The sequence below is a fragment of the Athene cunicularia genome (genome assembly GCF_003259725.1).
Source record: "Athene cunicularia isolate RWA chromosome 20 unlocalized genomic scaffold, athCun1 chr20_part1, whole genome shotgun sequence".
Lineage (NCBI taxonomy): Eukaryota > Metazoa > Chordata > Aves > Strigiformes > Strigidae > Athene > Athene cunicularia.
Window position 1 is genome coordinate 2,498,314 of NW_020799125.1, and position 14,170 is coordinate 2,512,483.

At 44.5% G+C, this 14,170-nt stretch overlaps 1 protein-coding gene across 3 annotated transcripts; it reads right to left on the minus strand.

Annotated features, from left to right (window-relative positions):
- Positions 1 to 2,063: 2,063 nt before the first annotated feature.
- Positions 2,064 to 14,131, minus strand: LSM14B (LSM family member 14B). Of its 3 annotated transcripts, none has more exons than XM_026862136.1 (9): positions 9,674 to 14,131; positions 9,185 to 9,320; positions 8,606 to 8,722; positions 6,627 to 6,797; positions 6,425 to 6,502; positions 5,249 to 5,410; positions 4,916 to 5,069; positions 3,759 to 3,938; positions 2,064 to 3,381 (listed from the first exon to the last, which is right to left on the minus strand). In XM_026862136.1, the coding sequence occupies exons 2-8, from the start codon at positions 9,252 to 9,254 to the stop codon at positions 3,767 to 3,769; spliced, it is 924 nt and encodes a 307-aa protein (XP_026717937.1). In that variant the 5' UTR covers positions 9,255 to 9,320; positions 9,674 to 14,131; the 3' UTR covers positions 2,064 to 3,381; positions 3,759 to 3,766. The 3 variants fall into 3 exon arrangements, with proteins under 3 accessions (XP_026717937.1, XP_026717936.1, XP_026717938.1); XM_026862135.1 differs by having other exon boundaries at positions 6,425 to 6,505; positions 9,674 to 14,130; XM_026862137.1 differs by lacking the exon at positions 8,606 to 8,722 and having other exon boundaries at positions 6,425 to 6,505.
- Positions 14,132 to 14,170: the final 39 nt, after the last annotated feature.

Consider the following 14,170-nt stretch of genomic DNA (forward strand, 5'->3'; position numbering starts at 1 on the left):
GGTCAGGGGGAGGGTCATGGTGGGGCTGGAGGAGCTTCAAGGGCTTTTCCGACCTTGATTCTGTAATTAAAGGTCCCATTCTCCTTTTGTACTTACCCTCACACAGCTCCTGTGGTCCCTCTTACCCCAGGAGCAGAGTTTTAACTCAGGTTCTGGCTGAACCTGTTGCTGCTCCCAGTCTAACCGTTGCAAGAGCCCGTTCTCTGCCCTCTGCTTCCTGCAGGAAGGGGTGCAGTGACGCGCCCTGTGCCATCTACACACTGCAGACATCAATGTGTATAATGGAATAAACAGATAAATGTGGAGGTGTCAGGTGACAACTGTTTACTCAAATGCTTTAAAACCAGCCCCAGGGAAGATGCACATTGTGACATTTCCTCTACCCACTTCTGGCCCTTAAAAAGCTGCAGGGATGGGCTCTGGTGACAAGAGCCTGTGACAAGGTCCTGTGGTGACAGGGGGGGGTCCTGCTGGGGCCTGGGGGAGGCCATGCCCCCAGGGGAGCTGAGCAGGGACCCCATCGCTCCTGCTGCTCCAGGGCAGACAGGACAGACACCAGCCCCGTTCGCCTCCATCCATTTTTTTTTTTTCTCTTGTGTTCTTGGGGCCTTGTTTTGCTTTCGATACAACTCTGAAATTCAGGACAACGATTTGTATGTCCTGTCTGTCCTCCCAGCTTTCAGGGAGGAGGTTGGTCACTCAGTGTTGGCTTTTCCCACCTCAGAGAAGCTTCTTCCCCACAGCTCAGCACCTGCTCACAGTAGTTAAGAGGTGCCCTTTATTCTAAAAGTTTCCTTATTTATATCCACCAAAGGGGTGGGATTGAAACCCCTTGAAAGCAGCACTTGTCTCCTCTTGACAACCAACACCTGATTTTACAGGTATGAAGCACAACCAGCAGCAGGCTGGAAGTGGCCCCATGCCCTGCAGGAGGTGGCTCAGCTCCAGGACCCCCCATCCTGCTCCCCCCAGGAAGGGGGCTCAGCCGTGCTCAGAGGCTCCCAGCAGCAGACACCGACCCGCCAGGACTCCAGCACCAGCACTGAGCTGTTTACAGCCAAACGCTGCAAAGCAAAGTGTGGGCAGAGTCTCACCCAGGAGTCAAGGCCAGGCAAGCTGCAGTGCTGCTCCCACTCAGGAAAGCTTTAGACCACATCAGCTTGGGAGGGAGTAACTGGAATACTCTGTTCTTTCATTTATCAGAAGTTACAGGAGGTGTTTAGTTCCCTCCACAAGTCACCACCTTCCTCCCCCTGTATTGGGAATCTTCCACCTGGACACTGACAGGTCAGCCCTGGCCCTGCAGGAATGAGCCTTCCTAGTGGAAAAGGGCTCATGGTTAACTAGCCCAGGGCTGAGCTGTTAACTAGCCCAGGGCTGAGCCCCCTCACACTGCTCCCACCCCCCAGGAGCCAGGCACAGCACTTGGGACATGGCCCTAGAACAGTAACTCCAGCCCTGTCAGTAACAGCCTTTTATGTATTAACTCTGAAGCTTTGCTGGAGAAACAAGGGGAATTACTGCTTTAATAAAGGCAGCAGCGTTATTACACACAAGTTGACAATTTCTCATTCTGCCCCAGCCACATCGGACCTGTCAGTCAACTCTGGCAGCACAACCCCATCTCTACCCCCCGTGTCACCCTGGCTGCTCTGCCAGAAGTGGGGTGAGCAGCAGCTCCGGGGGAAGCCCCTGTTCTGCCGGCCGGAGCCCAGACACGGGGGGCACCTGTGGCCACCGAACCAGCACAGAATAAGCTGGTCTAAGCCCCACAGCCAGCCCAGGGGCTCTCCTGCTGCAGGCCCAGCGGGACTGGGGCAACAGTAACACCCATGAGGCGGGTTCCTCGAGAGCTGAAACAGAGTAACAGGGAAAAGGGAAAGGAAGTGCCTGGAGGGGTTTTTAAAACCCTTTTCAAACACTGTGTAATACTCCTCTGTCCTGCCAGAACTCTGCTGCTTTTCTGCAGCTCCCATCTGAGCCCAGCTAGGACAGGCACCTGACAAGCCCCACAGACTGAGGCCACTGAGCTGCGTGCAGAACAAAGGAGCAGGGAAACATTAAACATTTACATGTTTATTATAATTACAATTTACATTACTCCAAAGAGCAGCCCCACTGCTATGTTCTAATTCTTAGCAATAAAGTCCTACAAAAATAAATCCAAGCTTTTACAGTAACCTAGGTCAACGCATAACTAAAAAAATTCTAGCTATGTAAGGGGTTCAGTCATCAAGGTGCTTTTTCAACAAAATTCCCTACCAACCAAAAAAAGGGACACATGCCTATAGCAATTTAACCCACTTATTCATGCAAACAAATGTAACCCCTCCCTCCCAGCCCCTCTCCCCACATACAGATTTTTTTTTTAAAAACAAAAAGAAAAACAACTAAACTATTTACAGTATGGGGGTATAGAGGAAACAAATTAAACATGCCCATCTGTTAAGCTTCATTATATGGACTCCCATCCCTAGTTTAATGAAAACATCCCATAGTGTTCCACCACAGTCTACTAGTGTACAGAGAACTGTTTGTGTTTGGTACTACCCATGAGCGAGGTACGAACCAAGGCAAGAAGTCAGAGCTGCAGATCCCCTTCCCAGGCAGTCAAGTACTGCCAAAAACTCTTTATTATGAGTGCACGAGCGGAGACACTTCCCTCTCCTGTCCCCCGCCTGCCCTGACCCAGCAAGGAGCTCGAAGCTTCCAAAGAACACCCAGCACCCTTCAGCTCGAGCACAAGTCACACCTCTGTGTAAACCTGCAGTACCTCCACACTAGTACCAGCTGACAAACAGTTGTACAGTCATTTACACTACTACATGATCAACAATCCAGTATTCCCAAGTGACAATACACATAACTTCTCAGCACCAGGAATCCATTCTTCCAGATACCAAGTGCTACTTCACACCTGCTGCCGAGAACAGTGAGACCAGCAGCACCAAAGGATCCATTTGGTTACTCAGAACAAACAAATTATAGCTGGTTTATTTCAAGTGAGCTTTGGTTCCATGTTAAAATAGCATGATTTATCTTCTTCAGGGTTCAGAAAAGGAGTCTGACTTTAAGCTTAGACTATAGCAGCCTTTGAGAGACCCAGAAAGAAGAACCATGTAAGTCAGTCTGCACTTAAAAAAAACACAAACAAAAAAGACACCCTGAAGAAGGTACCCCTGAACACATTCCCTCTTCCAAAGAATATTCCAGCTGACAGTTGCTGGTCCAAAATAAGTCCAGAATATAAGCAGTAGTACATGAAATTCTGTCACTTGAGCTGAGACAGTAAACAATATGAACCATTTTCCCACATTAGTGCAGCAGTTGGTTGTTTTCTTTCTATATACAGTTTCATCCTCTCGGGAGAGGTGTTAGAACCTATTCAGAAAAAAAAAGTAGAATTAGATTTGATATCATGGGGATCTTCTCCCAGGAAAAAGAAGAGCTCAAAGTTCACACACATGTATCAGCTGAAACACTTAGCTAGAGCCTCAGATCAAACAAGCAGCTCCTGCTTTCTCAGACATAAAGCTCACCCAAGAAATCAACAGAACAATCAACATTTTAAAGAACACCTTAAAACCACTCACGTTCCCTTCTACCACGCTTAGCAGGATTGATCAGATACAGTAAGGAACAATTCTTGATGTATCCATGAGACTGGAGAGCAAAAGAGCTTGCACAGACAGTTCAGGCACAGAGTAAAAGACAAACCGGGCTCAGATACAGCATTTATTCTTGCTAAAAACACTTGCCTCTGAAGTTACACTCTGCCAGTACCAGCTCTGTGAGTGGTTTGGTTTCGCCTCGCGGCTCCGCTACCCCTTCCACCTCGAAATCCACCACGGAAGCTGCGGCCACGGAGGAACCGTCCAGACACTCCAAATGTCTCTGTATTGAGCTTCCTCTCCTCAGCCCACGTGGTACGCCTAGAACTGCACAAACTGCGTTCAGATTCGACATCAGCGTTACATAGCCACCAACTCACTGGGGTAGGAAGCCTCAAGCACTCTGTTTTGTTGAGCTGCAACAAGAACTAGCTGCAGCACATACACACACACACTAACTCAACCCCTCTGCTCATCAGCACAGGTTTGTAAGCAACAACCATTGGCTTCTGTAAGCTGCTTTCACACTGGAAAACTAAAGATGGGCCTAGAAAAGGGTTGAACATGGTCTTACAAGGTTTTCAAACCCAGACTTGTTTTCTTGAAAGCTACAAACTCTTGACTCCAGTGAAGCCTCTACAGAAACCCAGGAAGCCCTGTCCCAGCTGAGTTCAGCAGGCTGCTACTGCAGCAGAGCAGCCTGCCTGGCCCTGCACTCCTCCAGCACTTTGCTAAAGGAAGCAGAAACATTACCAAGGGAATCCCACATACTGACACTAACTGCACGTCTGACTTCACCAGACAGTTGGTAACGCTGGTGTCAGCAGCAGAAGATGAAGCTTTAACCCTCCCAGCACTGGACTGAATGAATTTCCAGGGACAGACCTGACCTCCTCTCTGCTCAAACTCCAGGCTTAGGTTGCTCCTGCCTGCAACTTGCACCATCTTCAGCATAGCATGACCCTGACGCCTCCTCCCACAAACGAGATAAGAGATTTGTTTAAAAATCAGTGGGTTCAAAGTCAGTACTGGGAAACAGAACTGGAAACTCCTGTATCATAGCTCAGGCAAGTGTAGCAGTATCAGCTGAAATCTTTGTTTTTTGTTTGATCCCACTGCATGGAGCTTGGTTAATATCACTCATGAGCCATCAAGTGCACAGCAATACTCCCTTCTAAAGACCATTTTTGTTGACTTACTTGCATTCTAAGATTTTTAAAGAATTCAACCATGTGATGTAAATTATGCCGAGAATTCTATGCCTAAAATTGCATTTAAAAAGCAAGCCTTTTGAAAATACTCACCTAGATTTCAGTTCTGAAGAAATGTTGTCAAAGAAAGACTTGGATTTATCATAATAGCAGTTGGGTCCCAGAAGGTCCTCCTCTGCATTACCGTCATTGTTTTGAGTTGCCACTCCAGGGTCCCCTTTTTCTTCCCCCGTCTCTGCTTTGTCATCTGAAGATAATAAAACGTATTACACCTCCTTGATGCATACTGAAGAGCCATCTGTTCTCTTGCTCTCTCAAACAAGATTTGAGATGCTGCCACATGTAATCATGCAGTTTTTCAGAACGAGTTTGTCTATGCAGTGTTTACTACTAGCTCAGCAAATCATATTTAATGAAGTCACAAACCTTTAAAGTTTAGTTTCTTCTTGAATTCCTTATCAAGTTCCTCTCTGTTGAATTGTGCATTTGCACTTTCAAAGTCAAAGTCACCTTCAAACTTTATTGTATTTTCCTTCACAGTAGCTGGTCTGTTTTGTCCTCTAGAGCGGTTTCTGGTTCTCCTGTTTCCTGAAAGCAGGAGAGTTCAAACACTTGGTAATGCACAGGGAGGTTAAATTACTTGCTCAAGACCAGAGGAAACCAGGCTCAGAACTCGGGATTTTCTGGCTTCCAGTCCTGGAAGCCTCTTTTCACACCTCTTTGAAAGTAACTTCTGAACTTGGCTGCAGAAGACATATTACAGCAACACACAAACATTCCTGGATGTCAGTCTTACTATTAAGACAAAGTATATCCAGCTTCCAGTGTGAGGAGGGGAAATCAGAACATGTACTATACCAACAAAAGCTGAGGGAAAACAGTCTTTCCTGCCTGCTATTCATCTGCAAGCATGGTACTGTAATTAGTCTACAAACCTGTGACAATGGCAAAGAGGAGCAGGTCAGTGGTTTCAGAAAATCCACCCAAGACTCATCTACCCACAAAGGGAGTGTGTACTCTGTATAGTTTCTGTTTCCAACTGAGATGCTGCCAACTCCTTTTTGGAAAAGCTGTAACCCCTTCCGACAATGCTGTCCTCAGGCAAATTAATTTGAAGACCTGAGAGTCTTAAGTCCTGCCTTCCCTCATTTCACTTGGGCAGAAATACCTGTTTCAATTTCATTTCACTTTCTTTTGACCTGTGCTTAAACTGCTATCTTGAGATAAGACCTCTGCTCTGTGAGAGTGAGAGCTCCATGGTTCCTCTCAGTTACAAGAGCTCTGGAAATTTTCAAACAGGTTGCCCTTCCAGTAAGAATCCTTCAGGTTTCAGAGAAATCTCATTACTGCTGCCAACTCATAGCATCAATTTTTAGAACATATCTTCAAGTCTCTACAAGAGAAATTAGAACTCTGTTAGTGGAATGTTCTGAACTTCTGTGACTGTTCTAGAACCTATTTTGTTAGGGAAGCATCTCTGGATGCCCAAAGCCTTATCAAGCTTTATTTTGCTCTCACTCTTCTATCTGATAATCCTTTACTGAAGTTAACAATATTTGCTGTTAGTGGTTAACGCAACTGTTTAATGCCAGGTTAACCTACCCGATCTTCTCCGTTGAGGTCTTCTGTTTTCATCATTCACCTGTCCTTGGGTTTGCACAGGTGCTGCCTGAACTGTATCTACTGAACAAGAAGGATAAACTTAAAGGAGCACAAGAACAAACCCAAAACAGTTTAGTCTTGCTATGTACCCTTGAAAGATGTTTCAGATCAGCACTTTAAAGACACAGTGGTCCATACATACCATTTGTTTTGCTGTTGCCCTGCGGAACCTGCCGTCCGTTGCGCTGGACCCCTGGAGTTACTTTCACTGGGGGTGGCTTTTGTGAATTCATGTTGTCAACTGGGCCAGTCTGAACAGCCTGCTCTACCATGGGGCTTTTGCGGACTGGGTGAACAGAAGGAAAGCCAGAACCTGGAAAAAATCCCAATGACTAAGTGCCTCTCAGAGAACATGCCAACACTACTCAAACCCTACCCACCTCTATGGAGAAACAGTTTTGTCAAAAATTACTCAAAGCCTTGAGTGTTTATCATTACACACTATGTTTAAGTGGCATATACACTAGGTAAGGCCCCACCGCCACACAAATCACGGCTCACAAATCCAGAGCCTTCAAATCAGGAAATCTACCCCTTTATTTCTAAAACCAAGTTAGACACGCATTAGATAAACAAGCCAGGTCAGTCTCTTAGACATTTTATACCAAAGTCTAATTTCTAGGTGTATCCCTGGTTATGCAGGATTTTACTTTACACAGTATTTTAAATCTGAAGCAGAAATCCACCATTTTGAAACTGCTCAAGAAAGCTTCCCCACTTTGACAAAGAAGTTTTGCAGTAAAAGCTTAACCACCTCAACTACATCCCATTTTGTAAGCCGCTTTTAGAAGTCCTTTAACTTCATTGCTTATTGTTAGCTTTCAGACAAAGAAAACCTGAAACCAGACCAGGATCTCAAAGTTACCCTTTTAAATTCCTTCTTGGTCAAGGCCAAAGTGTTACCAAGACTTCTGTTGCTCTTCCATCCAGGCTTATTTATTCACACTACAAAACATGTAAATACTTTTCATGGTTTGGTATACCTTAAACCAATGATATTAAAAAGTGACAGTCTTCAGTACTCAGAAGAAACACTGCATTCTAGATTTGATTAGAAGTTTTGGAGTACTACAGGTTTATGTAGTTATGCATAGAACTGCTTGGAAGCAAACTTTAACTGAATATACTTAAAGAGCAAGAAAAGTGAAAAGCTGGAGTACACACAAACCAAGCCACTGACATTTCTGGGTCACCCAAGTCCACATGAGATATACCCAGCAGGTAACATCATGCAGGTTCCCTGTTAATGTACACCTGGAAAACTTGCAAGGAAGACAGACATATCCTAAGGATTATTCAGTAGGACGAAGCTGCTGTGCAAGTTTAACATGAGAAAAGTTTCAAAGCTTAGCCAGAATATTGAGAAAGTATGTACAGATAGATGGCCAAAACCAGAGAGTAAGTAAAAACAGTTTCATGCCAACACGAGCATACATGCTTAAATGAAAAACAGATTAAACTAATTACCATGTTTAAATGCAGGCTGCACCTGGTCTCTCTGCTCTGAGGATGGTCAGTCTAGTATCTCTACTCAAACTCCTTTAAAAGTTTTTACACATAGAAGCAAGCACCCAGAACTAGGTTATCTCAGCTTACCACAACTCAGAAATTGCTTACTGTTAGTCATGCTTTACTAATTGAGTCTTGACAAAATACTATGCCCCATCATGCATGAAATCTATCCTGATGTTTCCTCGATTACAGCAACACTCCCAAATTTTCCATTAACCTATGTCTCTAACAGCAAGACCACCCACAATTTAAGCAGCATGCTGCATTTCCAGGAAACACTAGTTAATTCCTTGCCCAGTCTCTAAGGTGACACATGCTCCTGAATAGGATGCAGCACATCAACATCCCTAAACCTCAGTCCTCTCCTGATACTTACACAAGAGGATCCGCTGTCCTGTACTTTTTTCCTTTCTCCTGTCTCTCTAATTGATACTTCTAGGACAGGAGGAATACTTCATGTAGCAACAGGCAAAAATAGCTAAGAACAAGCTAGTTCTACTAGCATTACCCATATAAGTACTATCGTTCTAGGAGGGGTTAACAAGAACAGAGTGTTTGCAAGTGCCATGCAGTTCTTCCAAATATTTGGAGTCCTCAAACTGCTGTTACCCTTGGAAGAGAGCTGATGGGGGTCTGAAGACATGTCAGGCTCTGAAACAGGTTGTGGAGACGGAGAAGAACTAGGGCTGGAAGCAGCTGCTGATGCTGGAGGGCTTACCAATTTCTCTGAAGAGATAGAGGGAAGAAGAGAAAGCAAAGATATACGGATAAGATACAAGGTAGTGAAACATCTGAAGGACTTGGAAAGAGATACAAGAATCTCTAGAACAGCATTAGAGCAGCTTATTTACAGTCCTCTCTGAGAATACAAGTTCCTTTTACATGTGATGTACATGTAAGGTATGTTAGGTTAGAAATGAACTGGCCTCGACTATCTAGTATTCACATTACTTTCAGAAAGAAACTCAAGCTGTTTAGTTCATTTCTTTCTTTTGTGTGCATATGTGTGTGTAAGTGACATGCAGGCCTCGCAATAAAATCACTGCACAAAGTTGTTAACTACTGGTTCACTGCTTGTTGCAGCCTGACACTTCGCAAGGAATTCGGTATTAGTTGCTGTTATTTAGTTTCACGGTAGCTGCATACAAGGACTGTACCTTTATTCTAGCAAGTAAAATTTTTACTTACCTAAACCTAATGAAGCTGCATATTGCTGGCTAAGTAAAGAGCTGGCAGCGAGCTGGCTGTAAGGTGGCATACCTCTAAAAGGGCTGTAAGGCACATGTGGCTGAAAGGATGATGTAGAGGCAGAGCCCAGTGAAGACTGTAACAAAACAAAGTACATTTCCATTTACAGTGTCCAGAAGTCAACTTGCCTTGGCAGTGATTCTCTACTTCATGTACAGCATTACTAAAGCTTAAGTAAATACTGAGAAGGGTTAGTTTACCTCTTTATTATCTTCCTGCATTCTCAGCTAGGTAAACTAGCTCTGGCTTTTGTTGACTAAAGTCTTTAATGCTGCTATTTTAAACATTACAGTGAAATTCAGGATGCTTCAAATAATATAAAGATTCTGGAGACACTTACTGGGCTTCATTTTTATAAGTTTATACTAATATCCAGTCCATCACCAGTGTTTTATCACAGCCTTCTATCAACACTTCAGGCTAACTTACTTGAACAATCGCAGGATCTTGTGGTAGAGTATGTTGAGCTTTTGGAGGTTCACAGACAGTGATGTCTTTGATGTCACTTCCTCGAAAAATAATGTATTCATAGATTTCTTCTCTTGGAGGAGCAGGTCGGTCTGTGGGCCGGTCTTCAGTACCAAAGGACCGCACTTTAGCATTAAAAAGATTACTGTTAGTCCCAAATTACCACTGCAGCATTGTGTATGTTAAGATTTATGCAATTAAAAAAGTCCTCTTGTAACACTTGCCAACTGTAACAAAAAAAAATGTTACCTCCAGAGCCCTGCATCTCCTTATCACACACATCTGTTCCCTTAAATGCTAATTTTTTCAGCAGCCTGTATAAACAGTTTTGTTTACATCAAGCTGTGAAGGTAAAGACCACAGACCAGCTGGAGTGAAGAATCCTACTCCAAAAGTGAGGACTTCCCCACAGTGCTCTGCTGTCATACTCCCCTTCCCTCTCCAGCACCTGTCCCATGTAGGCATTCAGCCCGAGACAACTGCCACTGCAACAGACCACAGGAGAGGCCCCTGAAGGAGCAGGGGGAAAAAAAAAAAAAAAAAAAATCTTAGAATGCTTTAGAGCTCAAATTTGCACCTTTGGTTTCATATATTTATTATACAGAGCAAGGTAAAGTTCTATCAATGACAAGAACTTCCTCTTAAAATGCTCTCTGTGCCACTGGCTCTATGATTAATATTCACTGAGTACAAAGCAAGCTTTCAGTGATAAATCTAAAACCTCAGTGCCTACCGAGGCTTTAATGAGTCCCAGCTATTGGAACACTTGTGCAGGTACTAGTCAGTGATGTTACAAATTAGAGTGGAAAAAAGGCTGCAATTGACTGTGGCAGCTACCAGGTAGAAGTATAAATTAATTTCAGCTGCTGAAGAGGAAGAGGTCATACTTACTGGATTCTTAGTGCAGGAAAATAGGTAGCATAGTTACATCAGACACTGACATACAAAAGTTTGAAATTTCAGCCACAAGTTACAGAAGCTTATCGAGTTTACTAGTCTAATTGTTTTCTGTCTTCATGAGGCTTTGCCAGTGCAGATAAGCAACCAGCACATACTGGTTTGATGTATGCTTTCTGCCAATAGAAAAATTCTGTATTGCATTTGCATCAGTTGCTTCTAACAGGTTACCACAGACGTACTCAACCTCTCTGCCAGAACATGCCACGATTCCTGCAGCACCTTTACAAACTACATCCTTAACAGACCTTTCACAAGCACCTGCCATGTCACAGTCTGTGGTGATGTGCCAGCCAGCTGCCACTCCCACTGCACAGCTGAAAAGATAGAAGCACAGACAGCCCTGTCACAGGGATGATAGGGGGGCACCACAGCTTCCCCAGAAAAAGGGCAGGAAAAACTGGATCCACTCAACCCCAGTGTTGTGCATCCCCAGTATACTATACTCTTACAAACTTACTAGGAATGTTGATGTTTCAGACAGGGCTGCTCTTCATTGCTGAGAACAGGGCTTCTGATAAGCCATATCCACTTGGTTGCCCCCACCGAGCAGCAGTTAGTGCTGCAAGCAGTCTTCACACCTCTGTTCAACACCCGAGAGCTCACCAGGAGCAGCAAGCTCTGTGCACAGCAGGTCAATGACAAACTTTGTCCCTACCACACTGATGCTGTTTAGCACCTCAGCTTACACCTAACTGGAAGGGAATCTTAACTGGTGCAAGGACAAGCTGTCAGTCACGTGCTTTGAAGGACCATCTTCCATTAGTTCCTAGGGTATATAACCTCTCCAAGTTATTTTAGATCTCCAGCTGCCGTTTGATCATATTACAGCTGTAACCTAGTCAACTAGAAGCAGATTATAGACTGAAAGCAATGCTTGTGGCCTTTTAGACACAAACCGTACCACTGATATCCCTGCTCAAGATTAGATTATTGCAGCACATAGCTCGTGGCAAGACATACTAAAGCTACCCAGGCACTACTGCAGAATCCCCCAGCAAGTTTGGAAAGCACAATGTCTTCTCTGAACACCAGCATCAGCCTGTCAGCTTCCACACAGAGAAACACATGCCCTGCAAAGCTCAAAGTTGTCCAGCCAGCCTCTCAGATGGCTGGTCCGAAGGTTTCTAACTAAGAAGGTGTAAAACTACATCCTTGCTGAGAAAACAGCAGTGAGGGCATCTGAGAGGGCTCTAGGAGTTGAACATGCCTGCCCCTGCATTCGGAATGTTTAATGGTTTCTGACACATCACAAAGCACAGCTTTAAGTTTCTGCAGAGGTTTGAAGGGCTGTCTCCCATGAAGAGTTACAGTGACTATTGTTTACAGACGAACAGGAAATCAATCCCACACCACACTGCAGCTAGTGTTTTACAATACAGTTTGTACTCATGTCTAGGGCTCTGTTCAGCTAGACCGCTGAAGGGTCAGGAAGCAGAACGAGTGACTGGATGTCTGGAAAGCAGAGCTTACGTGGATATTTTTTGCTCAAACACTCTAGTTCCTTCAGACTCCTACAAAAAGGGGAGTAAGTGCTGCCGACAGGGCAGTCATGGGCTTAAACTTCCTTTGTTTGTAATTTAAGTTTAACAAGACAGTCAAATTTCTTGCAACTGCTTAATTAAGCACATGGAATCTCCTTATCCAGTGTTTAAGATATGCATGTGTTGAGATTTAACAGGAACCAAACTGAAATCAACTGAAGTTAGCCCAGCTTTGAGCAAGAGGCTGAACCAAATTCCTTCCTGAAGTCTTTCAACCTAAATTTTTCTTTATGTCACTCAGATGATGAAAGTCAAGAGGACACCACTTGCATTACATACTGAAGTTGCTTGAGCCTTAAACAGTGGCATCTGTGACTTAATAATAATTTACTAGCAATCTGGACAACTTCCAACTGCAGTCAGTACTTCATGGTTCTTCTAACCCTAACAGAGATCAAACATTTTGAACTGCTGTCCCCCATAAGCACAGGGCTGATATTGCCATCACCAACTTCAACACTGTTGCTATGTTGGTAATTCTGACACTAATTTTGATATAAAGTCTCAAAAGTTAAAAACCCCTCTGAGCTAAAATGTAAAGCAGGGATTGTACTGTGAAGTTTATAGAGCAGCACTTTAAGTGGGGAAAAAGGTATTCTCTGTTTATTGTAACAACTACTTCTTAGGCATTCCAGTTCATCAAAACTGAACACTAAGAGACCAATAAATACAAGAACTGCCAGAAATCTTATACAGAGCATGTACTTTCTCATACCATAAAGCACTTTAATCACATATGCCTCAAACACACCACTTAAGCTCTGAAGTAGCAAGTGCTATCTGGGAGCCAAAACCATGTAAGAGACCATTTTTCTGCTTGCTGCTGGGTAAAGGTGAAGACCCTCCTGCACATACAGTAAAGGAATTGCATCCTACCTCTCAATTACTTTTGAGTAAAACACCAACATACACAGCTCCATTTGCAAATTTAAATAAACAGCTACATCCCTAGGAAAAAAAGTAAATTTGAAAACTCACATTTTTAACTTCAGAATACATACTAATAGATGTCAAATACTCATGGCCAGCATCACATAAACATCATTATACTGAATAAATACTGAGGCACAGCTGAGAATCAGGCAAGTCGGTGTCTCATGCCAGCAGATATCTTTTGTTTTGAAAGACTGTTTGGTTTGTGAACAACCCTGATGGGTTGCTGGAGGCAACAAAGAAGGTGTGAACTTCCCAGAACTAGGGAAGGACAAAACTGAGGGGAAAAAAAAAAAGCTGATGCACATTAGCTGGAGTAGCCAAGCTGGACATTAAAAGCACTACAGAAATAAGATCTTGTTTGAGAGACTCAACAATACAGGACAAGTTTTTCTGACGGTAAACACGGGATTTCTCGATACAGGTGACAAATTAATCTGAATGACACCATTTAGGTAGAAGATAAAGGTCACTATTTCTACAGGGGAACAGAATGCAAAGCTTTAATGAGCAGCCTGCAAGGTAGGAAAAGCCAGACCCACGTGCAGATACCCCACAGCGCTCTGTACTCGAGCTCTGTACTGAGCAGAGTCCAGTTATTGATCACGTAAGGAACAAAGACACATCAACAGCAACTCTCGCTGGCCTGGCGCCCCGCTCAAGCCAAGCACCGAGACACTGCCGGGCATCCACGTACAGGCAGGAGAGGGGAACCAAAGCACGAACAGCGGTGCCGACCATCACCTTCCTGGCTCTGACAATAAGAGGAGGCGGCAGCACTGCTGGCAGCTCTTCTTCCTCTTGAGGGGACTGATAACTTCCCGTGAAAACCAAGGGCTCCTCAGCATCCCGGGCCCTGCCGCTCCTCCGGGGAGGCACAGCAAGCCCCCGCCACGGCCCGTGCCCGTCCCCGCGTGGTGGAGCGGCCTCCCAAATGCTGACTCACGGAAAGCCAGCAGCGCCCAAGGCAACGGGGCTCCAACCCCGCCACCCCCCAGCTCCCCGCACTTCGCCCCGGCCGCCG

Coding starts and splice junctions, on each gene's coding strand:
- LSM14B (XM_026862135.1), bottom strand. CDS start 9,254: ATGCCACCTTACAGCCAGCTCGCTGCCAGCTCTTTACTTAGCCAGCAA. Junction 5,070..5,248: donor GAAGAAACTAAACTTTAAAG/GTTTGTGACTTC, acceptor TATTATCTTCAG/ATGACAAAGCAGAGACGGGG. Junction 3,939..4,915: donor TCTTCAGAACTGAAATCTAG/GTGAGTATTTTC, acceptor CAGTTTGTGCAG/TTCTAGGCGTACCACGTGGG.